The 26188-nt window shown below is 43.1% G+C and overlaps 1 protein-coding gene across 1 annotated transcript in view; it reads left to right on the top strand.

The window, feature by feature from the left end:
- The first annotated feature begins 904 nt into the window (after positions 1–904).
- Positions 905–26188, top strand: part of CA8 (carbonic anhydrase 8) — an 80646-nt gene continuing 55362 nt past the window's right edge. The window contains exons 1-3 of the mRNA XM_045455154.1: positions 905–1251; positions 2351–2542; positions 13945–14069. Coding sequence (XP_045311110.1) covers positions 1152–1251; positions 2351–2542; positions 13945–14069 — 417 coding nt within the window. The 5' untranslated portion in view covers positions 905–1151. The remainder of the gene's footprint in view (positions 1252–2350; positions 2543–13944; positions 14070–26188) is intronic.

Genomic DNA, 26188 nt, shown 5'->3' on the forward strand with positions numbered 1-26188 from the left:
TCAATTCTGAACTTATGTATGTACACTTTCTAAAAATATGGGGTTAACCTGCTCAGGGGTTATTAGCTTGGGCTTTTAAAATGCATTGAAACGGGGGGCCGAAGGCATGAACTCATTGGGAAGCACGTGTAAGGTAACAATGGGACCTCTACGGAGCAGGAAAGTTCCTGTTACGCAATGTGTGCATTTCATTATTTACATGATTTCACGAGGCATTTTGGGAGCTGTGTGCACAGCAAGCTGCGCCTGCAGCAGCACCCCAGACTCTGAAAGTAAAACCACACGTCCTGTCTTTATTGCTTTTCACTACTCTTGCTTTTGAGATAATTTTTTTTTTAATGGAAAAAATTCCCCGGATTATATTTACTTCTCTAGATTAAAACAATTTTGTCCGAAATGGTTGTAGGAACTACAAGTTTCTCGGGAATTTTTCCATTCCCGTTTCCGTCATCCTTCAAGGGCGAATTATATAGTTAACCGCCAATAATAAAGATCGGGAGTGGGAAACTTTTTTCTTGAGGTCTCCCAGTCCTCTCTTTCTCCTACTCAAGGCAATTCATCTCGCTTCTCCCCGACCTCCTCCCCCACCTTTTTTCTTTTGGGCATTTCCTGCAGTAAAGCCTAAATGAAGTAGACGGAGGTCGAAAGCCCCGGGTCAAGGCCCCGCACGCGGGGGAGCCCGAGGGCAGGCCCTGGGTGACTCGCGGGCTCCTGGAAGGTAAAGCGTGGGAGAACCCGCCGCGGGGAGGCGACGCCGCAGGTAGGGGGCGGGGCTTCTGCAGTTTCCCTGGTGGGGCCCGGTAGGCGCGAGGCCTTTCCCCGCCGTCCGCCCCCCTGCGCGGGGGCCACGGAGCGAGCGGGGCGGATCCTCCCGTACCAGACACGCCCCCGTCCGGTTTATAATTCGCCGGCTGCCGCTCCCGGAGTCGCGGCTCCACTCGCGCTCCGCGGGGACTCGGGACGCTCTCGCAGCGCCCGCCGCCCGAAAAGTCCGGCTCGGCCCGCGCCCGCCCCGCGACCGCTTCGCGCGCTCACGCCCCCACTGGCTCACCCGCACCCTCGCACGCGCGCACTCACACGCGCTCACGGTCCCACTCCTGCCCGCTTCCCTGCGGCGGCGCGAGAGCGCCGAGGGGACCCGCGGCCTTCCCATGGCTGACCTGAGCTTCATCGAAGATTCCGTCGCCTTCCCGGAGAAGGAGGAGGATGAAGAGGAAGAGGAGGAGGGGGTGGAGTGGGGCTACGAAGAAGGTAACCGGCCGCGCGTCGGGCGGGGTGTCCGGGGTCCCGGGGTCCCGGGGTCCCGGGCGCCGCGCGTGCGTCCCGCCGAGCGCGGGGTCCCCGCTGCGCCCCGCTCTCCCACGTGCGTGTCTGTCGCGCGCACCCGCTCCACTGGTGGAAGTGGCTCCAGGAGAGAGGGCGTGCCCGCCGTCCGCGTTCGCGTCGGGGAGCCGGGCTTCCTGCCCCGCGGCGGCTGGCACCTGCGGCGGTTTGGAGGGCCAGCCTTCGGCCGCCCCGGAACACTTCTGTGCGCGCGCCGAGGGCCCGCGAAGAGCGGCGTTACGTGTCGCTCAGCACCTTCGGGTGCACGGTGCTGCCGCGACCACCCTACGGGCAGAAAAGTGTCCTTGCCGCCCCTCGGTTCGTGAAGGAAACTAACAGTGTTCAGCTCTTTCTAAAGAAGGCCTGGATTTCAAGCTCGGTCAGCGGGTTTGGTCCGAAGGGGGCTGACTTCTTAAAAAGTTTTGCTTGCTACATTTATCCCGGAAGATGTAGGAGTCCTCATACATGTGACCACGGGGGCTGGTGTTGAAACAGATGTGGAATTTTTGACTTTAATTATAAAATAGGGAAAGAGAATATGAGTCTGTATTGCGTGAAGATATAGGTGTGGGTGGGTATACGTACATATATCCACTTCAAAATTACCGTCTTTGCATTCTGTTAAAGAGGTGTTCATTCACTAGCATCAGATTTAGTGGTTTTTGGCTCTCATCGAGCAAGTTGAGTTACAGGTATTTCCCCAGTAGTGCATGTAATTGAACTCATGAGCAGAAAAAAATTTTGTGGAATTACTGTTTTTTTAATCACTTAAAGATGAGCTAGACTTCCTAGAGCCATAAAGGATTACATCTATGTGGACAAATACAAATAGGCTATTTTGTTAGTCCGGGATTTTATGTATGTATTCGATAGCTTTAGATCATTCGGAATATGAATGCAGAAGTTCTTCCATATTTATCGTATTTCATCCGTCAAGGATCATAAACTGTTTAAACTAGCCTTTGCATGTTAAATTTTACCGGAACTTGTTAAAACCTGTTCTAAATTTGCTTCATTTTGTCCTTAGGTGTGGAGTGGGGCTTGGTGTTTCCCGATGCTAATGGGGAATACCAGTCTCCCATTAACCTAAACTCAAGAGAAGCTAGATATGACCCCTCACTTCTGGATGTCCGCCTCTCCCCAAATTATGTGGTCTGCCGAGACTGCGAAGTGACCAATGATGGACATACCATTCAGGTTATCCTGAAGTCAAAATCAGGTATATTAGAAAACATTTTTGAAAGGATAAAAGGATGAAATAATGAAGATGGCAGTTTGGTTGTTCTGTGTTGTATGATCTTGCTGGAACACCCTTAGTTGGTCGACTTAAACTCGGTAGGATTTGAGGAAAAGTATATGCACGTGTACTAATTTGCATTTTGTCCTAAATTGTTGTTTGGCTTAACTCATTCAGATAATTATTCTCTTCTTTCACTGCTTGGTGAAACTAAAGATTAGGATTTTTTGACCTAATCTGGCATTCAGGGTAAACTTTTCAAATTAATTTTCTCTACTATATGAAAGTGACAAGAAGAATTTCAACTAACAGCAATCAGAAACATCTCTAAACTTAGTAAAAGACTTAAATGGCCAACAAAACTCCTGTTTTTATTTTTAATTCTTCCCCTCCCCTTTGAACTCATCTGAGATGGATCTGAAATGTTTTGTGGAAAAGGTGTTGGAAATTGTCAAGAAAGTTGGCTTAAACGTAGGAGAGAGGAAAGAAGAATTTTGAAAAATTAGCATGCATATTAATGTTTTTCTTAGTAAATAATAGTTGTATTTCTCTCTTGGTAAGAATATAAAATTAGAGTATGTTGAAATGCTAGGAAATACTAATGAGCAGAGATCCTCTGTGCCCAAATCAATTCCAAATTAATAAATTTTATATTTCAACCCATAAAATCTTGAGGTTTGTTATTTGGCAGGGCAGGTACTGATTTCCAACGGTGGATTTTTTTTTTAAATGTTTATCTTTATTTTTGAGATAGAGGCAGAGCATGAGCAGGGGAGAGGCAGAGAGAGAGGGAGACACAGAATTGGAAGCAGGCTCCAGGCTCTGAGCTGTCAGTACAGAGCCCGATGCGGGGCTTGAACTCGTCAACTGCGAGATCGTGACCTGAGCCAAAGTCGGACGCTCAACCGACTGAGCCACCCAGGTGCCCCCCCCCCCTTTTTTTTTTAACTCATTGTGAATGTTCCTGAACTTTAATTTAGAGTCCATGAGCTAGTCACAGATGGATGTAGTTTTCCCTGCTGTTCTGAGTTTAGTGAAGGTATGGACATCATCAAACAGATTGTAGGTGTTACTATATGTAGTCAAAGAGAAACCGTTTCAGATATAAATTTGGATTTAAGTAAGATTTTGTGGGGGAGGGTATCCAGGAGAGAGACATTATGTGGTACTTTTTAAGAACACAGTACAGTTATTAAATGCTGACTGTTCTGGTTTATGAAAAACATTTGAATGTAATAATAAATGTGTATTGGTATGTTGACATGCCTTGGTATTTCTGGAAGTAAACATTTATAAATCTATACAACAAAAATGCATTGCACATCAGCACTGTGGTGAGTGAGTATAGGTTGTATACAAATAGATAAGACTGTTCTCCAGGATTCATAGTTTAGTGAAAAACACGATCCTTTAAATTTTCTTTTTTTAATGTTTATTTATTTTTCAGAGAGACAGAGACAGCACAAGGGGGGAGAGGCAAAGAGAGAGGGAGACACAGAATCCGAAGCAGGCTCTAGGCTCCGAGCTGTCAGCACAGAGCCCGATGCGGGGCTTGAACTCGCAAACCGTGAGGTCATGACCTGAGCTGAAGTCAGATGCTCAACCGACTGAGCCATGCAGGCACCCCAAAACACAATTCTTTAAAGCATTAGTGTAGATGCTAGTGGAAGTGTTACGAAATATGGGAGCATAGAGGGATGGCTGAGTACAAATACTCTGCTGTTAGAGCCAATTTAACGTGATGGAATTGAATTTAACATTTCCTTCTGGTCCCTTCACGATTTTCCTTGGCCCCCTCTCTTAGCCCAGAACAGACACTATCAAGCATTGTCTCAACTCTCTACCCGCAAGATTTTCCCTTTCAGGGTCCCTCCACCTTCCACCCCTGACCCCTGACCAGCCGGGCAGAGCTCTCCGTACGGCTGTCCTAGCCTAATTTGGAGACACGTGTTCCACACCCTTTCCTCCTGCCTCCTTAGGGAGCTTTCTCCTTTAGATGCCCTGTCTCCTTGCTGCCATAACAATTTCTTCTTCCTTGTTTCCTCCTTTTTAGTATTTCTCAAACTTAAAAAACAAGTAACAACCAAAAAAAAAAAAAAAATACCATGTCTGGATCATTTTTGCCCCCCTAGGATATTTGAGCTTCTCAAAGGAGTAATCTGTAAGCCCCGAACACCCTGTCATTTATTTATTTAATTCAAGTGTTATCTGTATCAAAATAGAACATAGCTGTAATTTAAATAGCTGACTAGTACTACATGTTTCTCTCTCTGCCTGGTTATACCCTTCCCCCCACAAAAAAATACTTTTTGCCCTGGTGACAGCCACTTTTAGCTCTTAGCCATTTCTCCTGCTCTCTCCTTCATCCTTTACGGATACATATCTACTGTCATGCTTTGACATTTAAGATCTCCATGGACTCCTTGCCATGGAGAATGAGGCTGGTTCTCTTATTCTCCTCCCCCATTGTGGTTTTGCCCCTCTGTTGTCCCTGTATACTTAAATTGCAATTTTTATTTAAAGAATATGCACTAATAAAAAAAATTTTTTTTTGGTAATGTCTATTTATTTTTGAGAAAGAGAGAGAGAGACACAGCACAAGCAGGGGAGGGGCAGACAGAGACAGAGGCACAGAATCCGAAGCAGGCTCCAGGCTCTAAGCTGTCAGCACAGAGCCCGATGCAGGGCTCAAGCTCACAGACCACGAGGTCATGACTTGAGTCGGAGTCAGATGCTTAACCCACTGAGCCACCCCAGCGCCCCTGCATTATTTTTTTTTATCATTATGAGCGTGTGGCTGTTGTTTCCAGCTGAGACTAGATTCTGTTTCCTTTATTGAACAATATGGAGTTTTTCTCCCCTGGAGTTCATGCATTTTTATTTATTTAATTGCATCTTTATCTCTCATGATTTCATTTCCAGACTGTTGACAGATGGCAGATCATCAGGAGGTCCTTCCACCCTCCCTTGGAGGCCTCTCCTCCCTTCTTCTGCCCCACGTGGACCGCATGCTCTCCAGGCCTACCCTGTAGCCATCACTTGGAGCTGCCTGCACCTTATGCCTAGAGAGTTCCTTTGCTGGTCTCTTGTGTCCAAGCACATGTTTTCTGGATGCTGGGCATCCACTTTTGAGGTTGATCCCTCATTTCAGGGAGTTTCTAGGTTTATTCCCTCCTGTGGTCTATCTTCCAGTAACTTCCTGGGAAGAAGGGCATGTGAGGGCTAAATGTTTGGATACCGTGTGTGTGTCTGTCCTGGGTACTTGGTGTGCCTTTTGATCAGAATAATTGTGTCTGTCATTTTTTAGAAATTTTCTTACATTATTTAATAAGTTTTCTGCTTTTTTTTATTTTCTTCTTTTGTAAGTCATATTTTTGGTGTTTTTTTTTTTTTTTTTTTGTCCTACTTTCTGGTAGATTTCCTCAATTTATATCTTTCAGTCTTTCTATCAAACTTTTCATTTCTGCTCTAACATTTTTAACTTCTAAGAAAATTGTGCCTGGGGCGCCTGGGTGGCTCAGTTGGTTAAGCATCTAACTTCAGCTCAGGTCATAGTCTTGAGGCTCATGAATTTGAGCCCCATGTTGGGTTCTGTGCTGACAGCTCAGAGCCTGCAACCTGGTTTGGGTCTGTGTCTCCCTCTCTCTCTCCCTTTCCCTGCTTGTGCTCTTTGTCTCTCTCTCTTTCTCGAAAATAAACATTATATAAAAAAAAAGGGTGCTTATTCTATGACTTTTTTTAGTTGTTGAAGTATACCTTCTTTTCTTACATTATTGATAAGTTTTCTGTTTTTTCTTTATTTTCTTCTTTTGTAACTCATATTCTTGTTTTTTTGTTCTGCTCTCTGGTAGATTTCCTCAACTTATGTCTTTCGGTCTATTAAAATTTTCATTTCTGCTCTTATATTTTTTTAAAGTTTATTTTTGAGAGACGGAGGGAGAGAATGTTTGTGTGAGAGAGGGGCAGAGAGAGAGAGTAAGAGAGAGAATCCCAAGCAGGCTCCATGCTGTCAGCATCAGAGCCCAATGCGGGGCTCGAACCCACACACCATGGGATCAGTACCTGAGCCGAAATCAAGAGTCGGACGCTCAACCAACTGAGCCACCCAGGTGCCCCTGCTCTTACATTTTTAATAAGAAAATGCTTATTCTATGATTTTTTTTTTTAGTCGACCAAGTGTACCTTCTGAAAATTATTTCATAAATGCAGGCTCTTTCTCCATTCTTTCCTCTATTGCTTTTTTTCTGTTCTATGTCTCCGCTTATTCTGGGTCCTTTCTTCTATTTGTTTGGTCTCTGTTTTTAAGATGAGAGGTCTTCTCAAATGTCTAGTTATCTCTGGCTCTTTATTCACATTTAGGAATGGGCCGAAGAATTGTGTTAGTATCTTTTTACCTTCACTGTAGTTCTGCATTTTTGAGGATGTCATCTAGTTGGGATCCTACATTGGCTTCTTTCGTTCTTTCACTCAGCAGTATGCATTGGCTTCTCACGCTGGTTTTATCTGGCTTGCCAAGGTGCAGGTGGCAATCTTTGTTTTACCTTTTTTATAAGATATTACCCTTCTTGGATCGGGTAAATATAAATCAGGCCTGCACCCTGCCCTCAAGAAGCATACAGGGGTGGGGGTGCCTGGGTGGGTCAGTTGGTCAAGCACCTGACTCTTGATTTTGGCTCAGGTCACGCGTGATCTCGCGGTTCATGGGTTCAAGCTCCGAATCGGGCTCTCCACTCTCAGTGCAGAGCCCGCATCAAATACTCTTATCTCCTTCTCTCTCTGTGCCTCCCCTGCTCATGCTCTCTCTCCCCTCTCTCTCAAAAGTAAACGTTTAAAAAAGAAGTTTGCAGTGGCGGATCGTGAAAGATAGGTGTAAAGGAGAGATTATTTTTGGCTGACATTATTAGGGGAGGATTGGCTCAGGAAGTAGCATTTGCGAAAACACAAAGACTGAAGAGCATTTGGATTGGGATGATTGGAATGTGTATGGGGAGAGAGGGCAGGAAGCAGAAAGGACATAAGATATATGGGAAGGTGTAGACGTTGGATGAGGAGAAGTGAATCCTGAAGTATAACTGAAAGAAAAGATTCATTCGTGTTAAATGAGGTTAATCTATAAATGGAGTGGCTGTGTTGGAGCAAACTCATGAGGGATCTGGAGCCAGGTGTAAAGAGTATAACCTTTTTTTCTTTCCTCTGTAGAATATGTTTTAGGAAAGTTAACCCGGCCATACCAAGTAAGATGGGATCTGGGAGAGGTCGGGAGCCACTTTGAAAGTTATCACAAGAGATTAAGTTAACCAAAGCGGCTGCTGTGTTGGGAGTGCCATTGGAAAGGCAGGGGTGACAAGGGGCGGGGGCGGGGGGGGTGGTTCTGAGATGCCATCCACAAGGCTTCGGTGACTGATTCTGTGAAATGGCAAAGATGGGAATCGTCAGAGACGTGCGCTGGGGTGGAGCCCCTGTGACTGGACCACACTTTGGATCCTGTCACTGTGCTTCACCCTTTGTGCGTATTTCAAGGTGACAGAGTGCCTTCTAACGTGGGTTGAGCCGAGCACCACATTCCAGGTCCTGTTGTCTCTTGACTATAGGGCATTTTACTGAGGCTGCCACATAGACGGCTCCATTTCCCTGTAGGACACGGGAATCCCTGTACCGCAGGAATCGTAATGTTTAGTGTGCACAAATTAAAATCAGACATCTTACAGCGGTATGAAAAGTAGCTTAAGTATAAAAATAGCACTGTAGATTTCTATAGCCTGAGTGGTTTAATACTTGAGTCATGAAAAAGTGTGAGACTGGCCAAGCTTCTGGAATAGAATGTCTTTCCTTCTGATGACAAACAGTGTGTTAAGGGTAATGACATTTTTTTTTTTTTTTAATTTTTTTTTTTTTTAACGTTTATTTATTTTTGAGACAGAGATAGACAGACTATGAATGGGGGAGGGGCAGAGAGAGAGGGAGACACAGAATCGGAAGCAGGCTCCAGGCTCTGAGCCATCAGCCCAGAGCCCGACGCGGGGCTCGAACTCACGGACCGCGAGATCGTGACCTGAGCTGAAGTCGGACGCTTAACCGACTGAGCCACCCAGGCGCCCCAAGGGTAATGACATTTTTAACGGACCGTCAGTATGGGAGAGATTGCTAATCAGGACAGGTCATTTGCACCCTTTGCAGTAACTTATTATAGAAACCTTAATTAGAAAATTTTACTCCTGGGTCTTTTATAATTCTCAATATTAAATTTAGACTAGATTACTTTTATTGTCAATCATGCTTCCCCCACCCCCCCCACCAAAAACATGACAACTTTTTATAGTGCTTCTTAACAGCCTTGCTGACTTAAAGATGAAGTTGTCAAAAATATCTTTAAGTTATTTTCACTTAGGAAGTGGCTCTGTATCGTTTATTTATAGGGATGTCAGGGGTGAATTTCTTTCTGATTATACTTATTATTAGCTAACTTTGGGGGTCTTGCATCACCTGGAAAATTGCCTTAATCTGTCTCACTTTGCTTATACAGAGCAACCTAACTGGCCTCCTCCCCCTACTGTCAATGTTACATCCACTCTTAAAAGCTGATGATATTTGTTCTTTAATATGAAATGAAAGTGTAGGTTAAAAGCTAAAGACCATAAAATAATTGGTTTTTGCATTTACGCCTTCAAATGCTAAAAAAGAACTAATTTATACTATTTTTGGAATGTTTTATGACTACCTTTTGGATTCCTTAAAATTTAAACTGAGGTTATGAAACCTTCAGACCTGTCAAGAATGAGCTGTTTGTTTGGGTCTTGAGATCTTTTGGGGGACACATCAGGGACCTTAACATTGGTTTCCCTCCATGTTGGAGATATGGCTCTGGCAGTCTCTGTCTCCTGGGACAGCCAGGTGGTTAGGCTTGCCCTCTGATGGTCCACCATCCAGGTAGACCTGTCGAGAATGAGCTCTTTGGGTCTTGAGATCCATTGGGGGACACATCAGGGACCATTAACATGGGTTTCCCTCCGTGTTGGAGATAAGGCTCTGGCAGGCTCTGTCTCCTGGCCTCACCGTGTCTGCCTGAGCTGGGACAGCCAGCCACTTAGGCTTGTCCTTTGATGGTCCACTGTGCAGGAAGGTATGGGAGTAATATTTTAAAGGGCAAAAAAATATTGGTTCTCTGCTTAAAAGCTATCGGTGATTCCCTCTGTGATAAACTCCAGCTCTTAGGTACAGCCTACAAGTCCCCTCCCGGGGCTCACATCTTGAAGCCTACCTTTTTTCTCTTGAAACACACTCAGGCTTTCTCAGCCTCTTCTGGCCGCTTGGAATGTACTCGCTCACTTCTCTCGGCTTGATCTTCCAGCCTCTGCTTGGTTATCTCCTCTGGAAAGCGTTCCATGACTTTCTGACGCCCCTTTGGTTTTGGCGTGGCTCTTGCTTGGTATCCTCCCGTTCCTTGGCGCTTTCTCTTACTGCTTTTGATGTAATCTGTTTAAACTACAGTATTAAGTTCACGAAGCACTGAGAATGTCTTGCTAGCCCTGAGCCTATGTCCTTCTTTTGAGATTCTTGGTGGTCAGCATGGGGCTTGGGCATGGAGTGTATCTCAAAACGTGTGTTAAACTCAAATGAAATGAGGGGGAATAAGCCTTGATCAATAGCCTTTGAACTGTCTGGAAAATTTGTTTTCGGCAGAGGATTGTGGAAGCTTAGTTGGACTTGGGTAAATGCCTTTATATCATGTCTTTATGGGATTCTCAAATTCTGCAGAGGCTTCTGAAAGGAGCGCTTTTTATGTGGATAAGCATAATAGCCATGCCTGTTAGAGAAAATGCAGACGGTGGCAATTGCATTGGTTTATTTTATATTCTTTCCACGAGTGTGCAATTCTAAGGAAATGCAATGTGTCATCAGTGTGACTTTCATGTTGTTTCAGTGTAATTTTATTGAACATAATGACATCACAACTAATAAACCTGCCACGTGGTGACAGAATATCACTCAGCAAAATTTGATACACATAAATGTAAGGAGAGTATACCGCTTTTGGTATGACTAGTTTCCTTATGAAAAAATAGGCTGGGAAAAGGGAGAATAAGGATGTTGCCAAATGGGTAAAACAGAACTACTATTTATTTTTAGTCTATAGATGCAATCATTCTTAGGGGATGAACAGGTAATGCTTTTACTTGGCACCTCATAAAATTCTGAAGTCAGTATTTTGTCATTTTTTATGGCTTTGCACAGCCATGTGATTTTAGCGTGGTTTAACTTTGGATTATTCATCTGCAGCAAAAGCGAAAGGTACCCAGGGCCTGAGTGCTGGCCGAAAGCTGCGTCTTTGTCACCCCTCCCTGGGGACCAGGCCTGGGCAAAATGCTTCCCTCCTTTGTGTTTATTTTCAACCCAATAGAATGTAAGACCCATGAGGCTCTTGTTTCATTATAATTTTATTGAGCATAATGACTTCACAGCTAACAAACCTGCCAGGTAGGGACTAAATACCACATACTCAGCATTAATGCATGAATTTGCATTTTATCCAATAGAATGTAAGACCCATGGGGCTAGTGAATTTTGTCGGTTTTATCATAGTCAGGGTATCTTAAGTATTTAATATGGTACCTGGTATAAAAATACTAGTTGAAAGGATGAGTAAATAAACCCCTGGGGGCCTGGAATTTCTCCCTATGAAGACACAGGTCAAAATATCAGCTCTGTCCTCAAGTTTCAAACTAAAGATTTTCATTCCTGTTGAAGAAATATCAGGCATCGATCAGGTGGAGGTTGTATATTGGTCCCCTGAAATCACTCAAGGTCCGTTTTCTCCTTTTCTATAGGAGAGTATTGGTGGACTGCCCTGTAACAGTTCAGAAACACTGCGTGTGTGTGTGTGTGTGTGTGTGTGTGTGTGTGTGTGTGTGAGTGCGCCCTGAAAAGAGGTTTTGGGGAAAGATTTTTAAAAATCCTCTTTCCCATTTCACATGTGCTTCATTTCACAATGCTACCCTTTCTTTTTCTTTAGCAACGTGGAGCTAAGCCTCCTCTAAGACCATTTTTGCCTTCTATTGAAAGAGTAGAGAGTGAGAGAACACCCGTCTCCCCCCACCAGACCTCAGGTCGGGCTGTAGCTGTGCATGGTGAGGGGTATGTTTTCTAGTTCTGATGATGCAGGCTGGGGTGTGGCACGGGACGTACCAGAAGCTTTTTCCCATTTATTCTTTTTGGTTTAGGAGGTGGGGTACATTCCACCTTTGGGAGTGGGTACAGCCCAGACTTCCTTCCTGGTTTTTCTCAAGACCAGCATTGGACAGCCAAGGGAAAGGAATGGTTTTTATTCACAAACTGTGGCATGGTGGTTGAAATAGAAGCATTTCATCCACAGCATGGATGGGTTATTGGACACGATGCCATGCACTTGCTCTGCAGTTTGGGACATCTGTAAACCTTTGTGATCCGTGTATTTACATTTTCTTTTTGATGGTTCTGGAAAATAGGACGAGGTGTAGTAGTTCTCAAAAGAAGGACTGCAGCTTAGAAATCCAAGCTTAAAGAACTCATTGGTTTTTTTTTTTTTTAGTTCCTGCAAACAGATGCAGAGATTTGGATCCCCCTGTCCTGTATCAGTGGGCAATGTGGATCAGAAGAGTGGAGTCCCAGGCTCCTGAAGTTTGCTAGCTAGCCGGGTGCCCAGGGCTGGTCACACTTTGCTCCTCTTGGCCACGTTTTCTCCCCTGTCGATGGGGATGATTAACACCGACTGACCCTTCTGATTTGTTGTACGATTTCAAATAAGACCAAGCGTGAGGAAAACGTTAAAATCACGCCAGGTAGTGTTCTCCTAAAGACCATGTGTCTCACTTCCCTTCCCCGCTGGTTGTGAGGTATACATCCTTGGAAAATTATCATGGTGTTTTGCTGCTGATAGCTCTTTTTCTTCTTTGAGCTGGTAGAAAGCTTAAAACCAAATTTATAGGGTACTTTTGGTAAGGATTTCACGGCACTCGTTTGCGTGGCAGCCGCATTTCCCCGTCTGCACCTGTCTCTGTCTTTTGTTTTCCCTTGGCTCTTCCTTCTAATTTATGCCTTCTGGCTGTATTACACGTACTGGATGTCAGAAGCCCTAACATGTTTTAGGGCTAATAATAATAATAACTTCTAAGAACAAGTTATTAGATGAAGAACCAGCCAAACAAATAATGCTGCACCAACTCCCTTACTTCTCCTTTGAGGTTTAGAGTGAGGATGGACAGCAGAACTGTCCCTCTGTGTGGCACTCATGCTTCCTTCACAATGGTGGCCCGAGTGTGAATGCTAATTTCTTTCACAGAGACTGCTTCTTGGGGGAAGAGGTAAATTTTTTCAGCTTCCTAACTGAAAGAGTAAAAATAACTTACAATTCTTAGCCAATACCAGTTAGAGTTAACATTAATTTTTAGGAAGTATGCAAACAACCTTCATTGATGTCAAAATTGGTCATCTGTAATAAACTAAGTTTTTTCGTATGCTGTCACGGAATGTTTAAGGAAAGTATGTTATTGCTTCGAGACAGGTTCTTACACAAATGTACTTTTCATCATCCTTAGAGTGCTCTTGTTTGGGACAAAGTTCTGGGTTATATCTGGAAATAAGACATAAAGACACAGCCCCCGTAGAACAAACGTTGATGTCGTTTTTCCAAACGTTGACATTTTAAGCATTGTTAATATTCTGTCTTAATTTTATTTCACTTGCATGTCTGTGGTTCTAAAATGGTAAATAGGCTTTCAAGTGTTACTTTGTTGTTGAGAAATCATATGGCCATAATCATTCTTTTCATGGAAGATTTTGTTAGCTTACACTTTTTAAATTGAAAGTCTGGTGCAAATGGATGATCTTTAATGGATTTAATTTATTGACAGGTTTATAACAAATTATTGGTCAGTCTGAGGCACAGATTCTATTCTTGTCTCCTGAGCAGTGCTAAATGTAAGTCTCAGGGAGAGTAGGTACTGTGTGTGTTTTCTGTGTCTACTCCTTTACCTGAAAGACACAAGAAGTTGATGTTCTGCAACATTTCGAAGTATTTCAGTTTTTGAACTTCAGTTTTGAACTTACTGTTGTAAGAATTCTGCTGCCTCTGCTGATTCACTAGGTCAGTTTTGTAGATGCTGTGGATAGATGATAAACTGAAAATCGGTAACTTTTGGGGAAACCTCAACACTAGACTCAAATCTAGTATCGATATGATAGTGTAAGTGCATCCCACAGTTAGAATATATTTCTCATTTTGGCTATATGAATTCAATCTGTAGAGCTCATGAGAGCTTTCTGGCAAAAAATGTTCCCCATGTTTAGAATGCTATACTGATGAGTATGTTTGAGATGTAATTAAACAGAACTTAATTTTCTTTTTTCAGTTCTGTCAGGAGGTCCATTGCCTCAAGGGCATGAATTTGAACTGTATGAAGTTAGATTTCATTGGGGGAGAGAAAACCAGCGCGGTTCTGAGCACACAGTTAATTTCAAAGCTTTTCCCATGGAGGTAAGAATAACAAATCCTCTTGTAAAACTCTTACTGTTCATGTAAAGTGTTCAATGATTTACTGAGAATGGTTTAGTTTAGAAGTAGTTGCACATCAATTGCATTTTATCAATTTATATTAAAATGATAAAGTATTTACGGAAACGTAAGCTCAGGGCAGCAGATGACGCTTCCCAAGAACTTTGGTGAGCTTGAAGGATGCACATGGGCAACTGGCTGTAAAGGTAATCTACACTAATAAGTTTCCTTTCAGCATTGGTACTGTTCTAAAAATTCTGCTGCCTATGCAGATTCACTAGGTCAGTTTTGTAGATGCCATAAATACATGATAAGCTGAAAACCAGTAACTTTTGGGGGCACCTCAGCACTAGCCAAAAGTCTAGTTGAGCTCTGATTAAAATTGGTAAATTGGTTTTATTCACCCTAGGCATTTAGAGATTTTTAGACATTTTGTCTGAAGAATTCCCTCCTTACTTACTGTCCTACTCGGTTCCTGCTGCTTCTTCAATACCTAGTGGACATATCATTTCTTCCATGGGAGTTTTTCTGAGTTCCTCCCCTAAGCAGAATGAGTTCTCCCTCTTTTGTGTTCCAAGTGTACTTGACCGATTGCTGCCATGGCACTCATGGGTCATAACCTTTAGTGCCTACGGTGTCTTTCTCACTGATCCTATGGGTTCCTGTTATGGACTGAAGTATTCGCGGCCCCCATTCATATATTGTAACTCTACCCCCAATATGATGGTATTAGGAAGTGGGGGCTTTGGGACGTGATTAGGGTTCGATGAGGTCAGGAGGGTAGAGTCCTAATGAACGGGATTAGTGCCCTTATAGGAGTCCAGAGAGAGCTTGCTTTCTCTGCTCCTTGCCACGTGAGGACACAACAAGAAGATGGCTATCGATAAGCCAGGAAGTGGGTCCTCACCAGACGTCAGATCTGTTGGCCTCTTGACGTTGGATTGCCCAATCTCCAGAACTGTGAGAAATAAGTGTTTGTTGAAAGTCACGCCACCCATGGTAACTTGGGCCCAAGGTGGCTAAGACAGCTCCTGAGGAAAAAGTCTCCCTCTCATTCTTTTCTTCACACCCGTCATTTAATCCACTGCTAGGTATGTCTCTGTGAAATGCAGGTGATGTCCCTGTTGGTCCAGGCCTTGTTTATATTTCTTTCTATAAGGACCCACAGTTCTCTCCTTGCTCGCAACTGCACACATCCTTAATTAAGTATGGAATTGAACATGGCTAGACACTGTGTCTGGTCCAGCCTAGTGACTAGAAATCACTACTGTATAATTTATGGAAGTGATATTTGTATTTCAAAGAATGAAGGTAGAGGCAAGACTTCTTGATATTACTTTAATTATCATTTTTGAAAAGTCTCTTTAGGGGCTCCTGGGTTAAGTGTCCGACTGTTGATTTTGGTTCAGGTCACGATCTCCCGTTTCTTGAGTTGGAGCTGCACGTTGGGCTCTGCACTGACAGTGCGGAGCCTGCCTGGGATTCTCTCCCTGCCTCTCTCTTTGCCTGTCCCCTCCTCGCTTTCTCTGTCTCTCAAAATAAATAAGTAAACTTCAAAAAAATCCCTTTGGAATCTGAGGATAACCCTTTCATTAAAAAAGACTCAAGTCTTAAAAGTGAAATATTAAGTGTTTTAAGGATGGAGGGAAAACAGTATGTTGAGCAGCACCTGAGTTTGTGATCGGGAGGACTGTGAAGGAGGGCAGCTCCTTTAAGGCCTTGATGGGGAAGGTTGGGTCTTCAGACGCTACCATTCTAAGCGCTGTGTTTCTCAGTGCCTACAGACTTCCACCACCTGAAAACAGTTCGGCCGTGTCTTTGTGTCACCTCTGGCTACTGTGCTGTCCTCACCCGATGTGACAAGGAAAAGTACACACCAGGATGCATCAGGGAGGAGAGAGGGCACAAAAGAGTCCAAAACAGTTAAACCTGCAGGGTAGTGGAGGGCAGAGTGAGGGGCAGGTTGAACAGTGGATGGCCAGTGCCTCAGCTCTGCCTTCTTCTTTGAGATCGAAAGACCATTTCATCACTTCCTCTCAACCCATCTTCAAAGACGCAGTGTGATATAAAAAAATGTAGTGACAGATGGGAGTAATTGGGTAGGCAGCAACTTGTAGGTGACAACTTAGTGGCTTTGCTTGCAACACACGGAATTTACAGCCTTGAGAAAGCTCGATTAGATTAAGGGAGTCAGTGGTGTGTGTTCTTTGCTCTGCGGTGGATTAGCATTTCCAGACCACATGTTCAGACTGGTTCTGTTACTTGGTGCCACTTTAACTGCTCTGGTCCATTAAGCACAGATAATGGTTTGTTTTGAGTGAAGATGAATTTCTGATAGGCTTTGTTTCTGCAGAAATATTTATATTTAGGGTAATGGAATTACTTGCTGTAATTTTTCCAAAATAGGTGATGAATAATATTTATACTCTTTGTTACCCCAGATTATCCCTGATCCAATCCTAGAGAAAATACTTGTATCACCATCCGATGTTTGTGTAGTGTTGTATCCCGTGGAGCACATAAACGCGGGAGTGTGAGTGGGCAGGAGCAGAGGGAGAGATCTATAAGCCACGTGTTTTCTGTTTATGTGTTTTGTTTTGCTTTGTTTTTTTTTTTTTTTTCAACGTTTATTTATTTTTGGGACAGAGAGAGACAAAGCATGGGGACAGAGACAGAGCATGAACAGGGGAGGGGCAGAGAGAGAGGGAGACACAGAATCGGAAACAGGCTCCAGGCTCTGAGCCATCAGCCCATAGCCTGACGCGGGGCTCGAACTCACGGACCGCGAGATCGTGACCTGGCTCAAGTCGGACGCTTAACCGACTGCGCCACCCAGGCGCCCCAGTTTTGCTTTGTTTTAATGGTGGTTGTGAATACTGAGCTGGGTGTTCCGGGGGAGGGGGCTCACACACGGTGTGCTGAAAGAGAGAAGAGAGACACTCCCTGTAGAATTGTCCAAGAGGGAATGAGATGGCTGATGTGGAGATAGGTAGGTGACTTGCCACTGGTCCCCTGGTCCTGAACTGCCCTCACAGGCCACCTGGAGCACAAGGCCATGGCAAATAGGACAGTGGAGAAGGAGGGTATCCAGTACCCTTGTGGGCGTGTTATTAAAAAAATGTTTCTTAAAGATACTTTCCATATTTTATTTATATCTTAAGACTAACTTTAATCTCCAGATCACCTATCTGTACATACTTTCCTTTTATTGATTTCACTTAACCTGAAATGAATGGCTTACTAAACACTACAAACAAATATTGACCACGTGTCTTACGTGAAACATAAGAATGGCTTCTAACAGTCATTCATCAGTCTCCCCACTAACTTTTTAAAGTTATGAACATATACAGTAAAAACAATTCTGAAGGTTTTTGATGGTACTAGTAGCCAGCACCCACATCCCTTCAAATATTAACACAGTTTGTGACTTCAGACAGTTTAAACTGCAGCTCTTTTGCTAAATGGGGTGGATAAGGCACACCATTTCTGCTTTTCCTTCTTGAACTTCTTAGTTTTGAGACACAGATGAGCTTCCACAGCGTCTGACATTCTTGCTGTTTTCGTCTTGTAAACCTGAATTCTGTTGTTCATACTCCAGGTTTGTGCTTAGAGGACAGTGCCTTAGCAAGAGAAAAATAAACTGTGCTGCACTTTTCTTCCTGTTAGCTGAACACCTAATGAGTTTGTACATGTTAACTACATTCTTAGAAATGTCTGAGTCATGTCCACCAGCTGGAATTCTCTTACTTAACGTGTGGAGGTTTTGCATTGTGGTATTGAATCAAGATGGCAACAGGAGGGGGAGGTTGTTGATTGCAGAGAAGTCTGAGATCCAGTCAAATGAATTCCTGTGTCTTTGTCCTTCTGGTGGCTGCAAAACCTTCATATTTTCTTTAGACATCATTAGATACCATAGCTCTTGAAGTCCAACTTGAATGCTGTAAGAATGTTGTCATTTTGCCATAGCGGTATATTGCGTTCACTCACCATACCATAAGGATAATTTATTCCATTCACATTAATTTTTGTTACAGATCTAACCACTGGAGGAACTGCTAGGTATCTAGGTATTTAGGGTCACGTTCAACTTTCAGGCTCTGTGTTCTGTTTCCGCCACTTGTCTAAAAAGACTCTCAGCTGCTTTTCTACTTCAAGTAGCCTAACGTTGTGGTCTGTAGAACTCTTGGTAAATTATGATTGATCTTCACCCATGAGTTGCTACTTTAATACTTCCATGGAAGAGTGCTTCCCAGGCATTTAGATTTTAGGAACAATGAAATAAAAAAAAAATTAGAGGATGGGGAAACAGATAGTGTGGCCAAGTTTTGTTTTTTTTTTAAATATGAACATTATTAACTATACTGTCCTCATCATTTCAGAGAGAGAACCTATCTTTACTAGCTGAGTGTAGGAAGGATCCAGTCTGAGAATCAACACGGACCTGTATGTTGAACAGACTTAGCTTTTAAAAAACTCGTAACCTTAGTTCTGTTTTCTCATTTCACTATAGATGAATGATAGTCTTGTCAGGAAGGGCACTGGTCCTTCCCAGACCAGCAGGAGGTCATGCATGGCGGGCGGGTCTTTCTTGCCCTCTGGGCCTAGAAGTTTGTAATTTGAGAGTGAATTACCAAGGAAGAGCATGTTGTCGGACAGATTCTTATTTTTATCTTGTGTATTTAAAGAGAAGCTATTGCTCTGTATTCTCCGAAAGGACTCCGCGGTAATTGAGCCACATACCAGCTATTTATGGGAAGTTGGGTGCATTAGGTAAATACTAAAAAAAAAAAAAGTAAGTGTGTGCAGAGCAGGACTCTTTAGTTGTGAAGAGTCTAGGCCTTGGTTGTGAAATAGGCCAACAGAACATTTGTTAAAACATTTTTTTAATGTTTTTTAAATTTTTTATTTTTGAGAGAGACCGAGCGTGAGCAGGGGAGGGGCAGAGAGAGAGGGAGACACAGAATCGGAAGCAGGCTCCAGGCTTTGAGCTGTCAGCACACAAGCCACCGCGGGGCTCGAACTCACGAACTGTGAGATCATGACCTGAGCTGAAGTTGGATGCTTAACCAACTGAGCCATCCAGGCGCCCCAGGCCAACAGAACATGTTGAACAGTGTGTCTCCTGATACCGTACCAGTTCTGAATATTCCACTCTCCACTCTCCAAGTCCTGGGTCTTCTGTGTATCCTGTACTTTTCTTTTCAGGCAAATACTAGTGTCTACCATTTAAGTTTTCTTTTAGTAAAAATGATCAGGCCTTTTGCTTTTCCTAAGCTATTTGCATGCTTGTATATTTGCCTGACTGAAAGGCCTTTGTCAATTTTCCGGGCTCTGGGGAGCACCAGGAAGAGTTTTCATGGTCAACAGCGAAAGGCGGGAGGATCTGTTCAAGTTACTTTATTCCCACGGATGTCTCAAATAGAGCTTCGTGTTTGTGACTCGCTTCCAAAATAGAGACTTCCCTTGACTTCAGTGAGAAAAATATGAGATGAGATCTATAAGATATATAGTTAAATAATTTATTTTTAAAAGGAACTTTAGAGATCACCCAGTACAAACTCCTGTTTAACATAGGAGAAATCTAAAGCTCCTAAAGATTAAGGGTCACAGGGCAACTTGGTGGAAGCCATAATGTATGGCCCGGTTGGAAGAGGGGGTATTTTAGTTAATTAAATATTCCACTTAAAAAAGAGTCATCCTCTGCTACTGGTCTTTTCTCTAATGGGTTAGATCGACAAGAGACAACACAACAGTCTTTGTCTCCCTGCCTCCCCCCCTCCCCCCGCAACATGCCTGAGAGGGTCTTGTATGTGTGCATGCACCCCCATTCAGAAATGGGAGTGTTGTCGCCTTGCATAGGACTGTACTGAAGCTGTGGCATGGTCCCCTGGCCTTACTGGCTGTGAAGACAAAATTCAGAGTGGCTTTGTGAAGGTATAGCAGTGTGGGGTCATGAAGGTTGGGACCCTTGCTGCCCCCCGAGAACCGGCATGGATGTAATGGATGAGGTAGTCCCTCCGCTTTGCTGGGGTGCTCACCAAGGTCTGGAGGAGAAGGGGACTAGCTCAGGCAATGTCAGGGGTCACAAGACCTATTATCTGACTTCTCCAAGGAGTGCTTCCCCCCCCGCCAGCCACCCACTTTCCAAAGCCCATTATTCCTAGAAAAATCAACTCCAGTTTGAGATTGTATTTGTAATGGTAGTTAATACTTTGGATTGAGGTTGCTTTAGAAGAAAAAAGGGAAAGAGGAGGTAAGACTGATACTAAAGGAAATGACTCAAAGTTTGAATGTTCAGCTTCTTTGGGAAATTGTATTATTTTGATCAGAAAAAAGGAACAAATTGTACATATGATTGTTATGATTATGATTTGGCATCCTGGAATATTCCACAGGGCTAGCAGATTGAGCCTCACGGATAAACAGATGAAGGAATTAGAACCTTGTGCTGTGGCCTCTCTGTGGTCATAATTGCGGAAACTCCCTCTCATATCTGGGTAAAAAAAAAAAGATAAATAAAAACAAATTTTATGTTTCCTGAATTCTGATGAACACTTGCATTTTTACTACATAAAAATCACAGTTCCTGCTTTGATTTAGCGTGTTTATTTTCTCATTTATGAAAATGTATTTAGAGTAGAAACTTCACAGTTTACTGAATAGAAAATAAATTACAGTGTTGAGCAAACAGAAATGTTCTTTTTGCTGTACCACATGATGTGGCAATCTTCCATTCCCACTTAGAAATAGAAGTGCATGAGGCCAGTTTGACCTTTGAGTCGTCTTTGAAGCTACCTTTCATTTTATATTTGCAACTATTTCTTTTAGTAGATTATTCCTTGTTGTTGTTTGAAGATGTATAAAATGTTTTCGGCAAACTAAATTTGGAAGAATCATTTATATGTATATTTTTACAAGTAAGGCAAATTTGTGCAAAATGAAAAATTGTTTCTGTAAATGTATATGGTGTATAACTAATTTACAGGTGTAATAGGTATAAATAATTTATAGACTTGCAAGAAGAAAATATTTTAAATTGGGTTCTAACAGATATAAATTCTACAGTAAAATAGATCTCTTAATGCGTCTTCAGGTAAGAAATAGACTCTGATTTAAATATATAGTCCATAACCAAGCAGCCACCTTTAACTCCTTTCCATCTATTCATCAGTTTATTCATCTGTTGTTTTTCCATCTATCCATGCATCCACGCATCCATGCATCCAATCGAGTGTTTCTTGGGAATCTACTGCTCAGGCTCTGGGCTAAGTGATAGGGATACAACGACGAGTGTCAAAGACAGCCAGTGGAGTTTATTGCACTGGGGGGAGTGCAAATGCATTTGTATGTAATTTATCTCCTCCCCCCTTTCCCCCTAAATTGATGAGCTTTCAAATCAGTGTTAAAGGGCCTTTTATCCCCTCTACCCTGTCTATGCAGTATGCAAACTCAGGCTATTAGAAGCTAATTACAGGAAGGTTTTGAAGATACTTACTAGAAAGCAAATATATTATTTGAAAGGTAAATGATTGTCAACCAAACAAAACATTTATTGACTAGTATGTGAAAGGCACTGTGTCAGGTGTAACTCTGCCACAGGGTTAATTTAACTGCGATAACCTAACAAAATTAGAATCAGCAAGATACAGGATAGGAAAGTTTTGATGGTGGGGGGGGGGGCAAGTTAGGAAAGGTCTAGATTCTGAAAAGCTGCTGGAGCCCCCGGGCCAGTGCTGCTGCCCCATTACCTCCCTATAGATTACCGGTGGGATGGGGTAGGGAGGGGTCAGTGTGCTGGGGTTGGTGAGAGTTTAGGCCGGTACATCGGAAAATCCAAGATTCAGATCCAAGCTCTGTGACCTTGGGCAAGGTAGTAAACCTCTTCAGATGTTCCTGTCTACGAAGAGGGTTCAAAAGTAGCTCCAAAGTTGGCAAGGAGTAAACCTTTTAGTATATTAGGAAGGTGTCATTATTCCATTATTATTATTATTATTCCTACCATGAGGAAGAGATGGGAGGACATCAAGGGGCAATTGTGATTGTGATGGTAAAAATCTAGTTAAGGGACACCTGGGTGGTTCATTTGGTCAAGCGTTGGACTGTTGAATTCGGCTTGGGTCGTAACCTCATGGTTTGTGAGTTTGAGCCCCAGACAGGGCTCTGTCTGTGCTGACGGCAGAGCTTGCCTGGGATTCTCTCCCCACCCCTCTCTCTGCTCCTCACCCACTCTCTCTTTTTTTTTCTTTATCTCAAAATAAATAAATAAACTTTAAAAAATTATCTTAAAAAATCTAGTGAAAAGTTCCTAAGGGGAAAACAAAAGGCTTTTTTTTTTGTTGTTGTTATTACATGGAATATGAATGGAGAAAAAGTCTTTTGTTTTCTTTGAAACCCTTGTTCCACCCTTTACTTGAATATATTGTCCTCTACAAGTCTAGTCAATATGTTCCCTGAGACATGTTTTTATGATTATGGTGCATGCACATGCAGTAGAATTTATATCACCAGTCTATTTTGTAGTGAAAATCAAATAAATATTTCCTGTGTCAGGTGAGTATTGGCATGATAAAACTTCTAATCGAATGGGAGACTATTGAAAGATTTTTAATTCCAGAAGATCTTAATTAGTATAGAAACTACATAAGGTGTGGGGTTTTTTGCTTGTTTGTTTGTTTTTGACATTTAAGAATGACAGCTTAAAATGGCACAGTGATATTGGTAAGATAATTGTGCTTGCGCCCTGGCCACAGCTTTGCTGTGCTTGAAAACATGTCTCCTTTTAGCTTCTTCGTGTTACGCACAACAGGAACTCACTATGGAATCCTAGAACGTTGTGCCATGGACCCTGTGGGAAATTGGAACTTTTGGTGCTGTGGTTTCCCAGAAGGAAGCCTGCTCTGGTGATCGGTACTCTCCATCAGAGAAAGCCCCACTCGGATTCCAGCTCACCATGGTATTTGCTATAGGACTTCTTTGTAGCCATTCAAGTTCAATTCCTTTGCTGGGACATAAAGATAATACAGTTGTACTTAACCCTTATGGAACTTAGGGAGAGGCTATAAAAATTAATGGTGTAATGTTGGAGGCACCACGCACCGAGTATCTCATATGGTGGTTTAAACACAATCTGGTGTTCGCTTAAAGTACTTTGTAAAAGCATTTTAAGGGCATAATTAGCTGCAGTGTATGTAAATGTAATTTATGATAGTATAGTTGTCTCGGGTTTTTTGTTTTTTGTTTTTTAGAAGCCTTGAGTAGAAAAAAGGAAATCCAGATTTTAAACTGTTAAATATACACAGTAAGTATAGAAGGCAGACATTTATGCTTGTAGGACCCGACAGATGAAAGATGGACCTTTTTTCATCAACTAATGTGTTCACTCGGGGCCCTGAGGCAAGCATGTTCTCTAAACCCAGTTAACGAGTCACTTAGAGCTCTGGTTGATAGAGCTTATTCAGTGGAACCAATTTATTTGGCTTCAGAGTTAATGTATTTCTCGTGAACGTTCCTTGATGAGTTCTCTAAATTGATGAGTTCTCTGAGGAGATCTATAAAGGGATCCCTTTCTCCAGCCTGGGTTTTGAACAAGTAAGAAATAGGGCATTATTAGAGTCATCAAATGGAGAACAAAACATTACCTCTGTTGTGAATAGAACTATACTGGAGACATAGCGTAGAAGGAAAAGGCTCTGCCCACCTAGTTACAGGCAAGGGGCGGGTGGCAGGGTGTATTAGCCTGCTCTCTAAGGGTAGCTCTCGTTTCAAAAGAGGAAAAGAACAAAGAGGAAGGGGTTAGTTGAAAGAGCGTAGAGGAAGGCCAGCCTTGTTGAGGCAAAATCCCTCTTTATAGGAACGGGCAACAGGGAAGAGGCATTTCCTGTTGATAAGACAGACTCTTTTTTTTTTTTTTTTAATTTTTTTTTTTAACGTTTATTTATTTTTGAGACAGAGAGAGACAGAGCATGAACGGGGGAGGGTCAGAGAGAGAGGGAGACACAGAATCCGAAACAGGCTCCAGGCTCTGAGCTGTCAGCACAGAGCCCGACGCGGGGCTCCAACTCACGGGCTGTGAGATCATGACCTGAGCCGAAGTCGGCCGCTTAACCGACTGAGCCACCCAGGCGCCCCTAAGACAGACTCTTAAAAATTCTCCCACTTATCCTTCAACATTTGATGGCACTGGAACAAGAGACCAACTCCGTTTGGGAATCAGCGGCGAGAGTGCGGTTTCCTTTTCTTGCGGTTTGTTCATTTTAATCATCTGGGACCAAATCCCTTTTTGCTAGCTGCTCCTTTGTACCTAAGATAGTCTCACAGTCTCCTCCTTTCTAGAAGGAGCTGGGAGATGGAGTCAGCGAGGATTTTGATGCATGTGCAGGATTTACTTTTTTTCTTTCTAACCTACGTGGGGGGGGGGGGGGGTTTCTGCCCAATGTAGCATCTCAGCTTGGGCCAGTTGTTTAAACCAAAGATATAAATGTATTTATAAAAAGAACTGTTTTACCTCCCCCAAATTGTGACCTAAGTCCAAGGCTTAAATCATTAATCCTATTCCGAATTTGGGTTGCACGGTGCTGGAACTATTCTGCAGTAATTTTTAAGAACAAATGTCACTTATCCACCTTGTCATGGAGAACAAATAATCACAGATTTTTATCAGTGGGCATTGTTTCTAATTAGCTTATCAGCCATGACGTGCTTTAACTCTGCTCCCAATCTTGCTGTTTTCTGGCCAACCTCGAGCTTGCCTGTATCGGTCAAGGACTTGGGTCTGGTGGAATAAAGGCTGTGCCATTAGTAATGTCTGTTCCTGTTTCCTCAGCTGAGCTCCAGTGGGTTGCCTCCTTTGAGGCTTTCTCTCTGAGGCACTGTTTTCCCCATGGGCAAGTGAGAAGAAAGATACTACTGGGTTTTGAGTCTCGTAGGAAGGCAGGATGGCGGAGTGGTACCTACCATTCGGTTCACAAACACCTGTCAAGTTCCAAACCCTGTGAGATACACAGCATGTAAGACGACAATAGTTGTGTGCGGTGATGCTGTAGTCTGGTGGGAAGAGGTTGGGTTAAGATAAAAACACGTGAAGAGATAACAGCAGAAAGGTTAAATGAAAAGTGATTCGAAACGCATTTAGGGAGCAGCTGCTGTGTGTTTGCTGCTGGGTGTGGTGCCGACCTTTAACAATAAATGAAAAATAATCCAGGTCTAGAAGAGGTTCATGTTCCCAGCAGAGTGACAGGCCTATGAAAAATGATGACATCTAAAAGGGAACCGACACCACGGAATAGTGGCTTTCTGCTGGACTCAGGGAGGGCTGTGGAAAAGAACGGTTATTGGAACTGGGCCCTGACGATTGGGTAGGAGTTTGCAGGATAAAAACGATACGAGACAAGGAGAGGTGGATGCAGGAATGTCGTAACGGACAGGTGCACTGGGGCTTGGCGAGTGATCAGAAAAGGCCAGTGTGATGCTGAGAAGTGGACCTTCTGTAGCTGAAATCGTCATGGGACAACGAATCGGAAAATCAGGGAGTCAGAAAGCGAGGTACCATGGTGGAGAGAGGCTGATCCATTTGAATTAATACAAGTGTCACTTGACTCCTTTCAATCCATATTGTTTTTAATCCCAGAATACTCGCAAATTAGGTAAAAAAAAAAAAAAAAACAACAGGAGTTGGGGTAGCAGTTCCTTGAAAGGTTGTAAAGATGCTCTCAGCTGCAGAGAAGGTGAAGAGAGAAAAGCACTTGAAGTCCTACTAAGCCTCACACAATGTGAGTCTTAATGAAACCAGGGCTGATCTTTCTCCACACAACAGAAAAGTGAATTAAAACTGAGGATTACCAGAGTTCAGTTTGTGTTTCCTGTTAGTTGGAGTTGATTTGTTTTCGCAGGGAAAGAATCTTCAGCTTTGGAATTTTCATCCCCTCCTTTTAGCTTGATGGTCTGGCTGTATTGATCCTCACAGGGTCACATGTATTTCTGCCCGGGTTTCCTAGGCGGCATCCAGGAGAGCCTCTCCTTTTGGGTGTTGTTTTGGAAGAGACGTTTCTCTTGATATCTGTGCTCCTTGGAATCGCTAGGCTTGCTCTTGGCAGTGGCTG

This window comes from Leopardus geoffroyi, chromosome C3 (genome assembly GCF_018350155.1).
Source record: "Leopardus geoffroyi isolate Oge1 chromosome C3, O.geoffroyi_Oge1_pat1.0, whole genome shotgun sequence".
NCBI lineage: Eukaryota > Metazoa > Chordata > Mammalia > Carnivora > Felidae > Leopardus > Leopardus geoffroyi.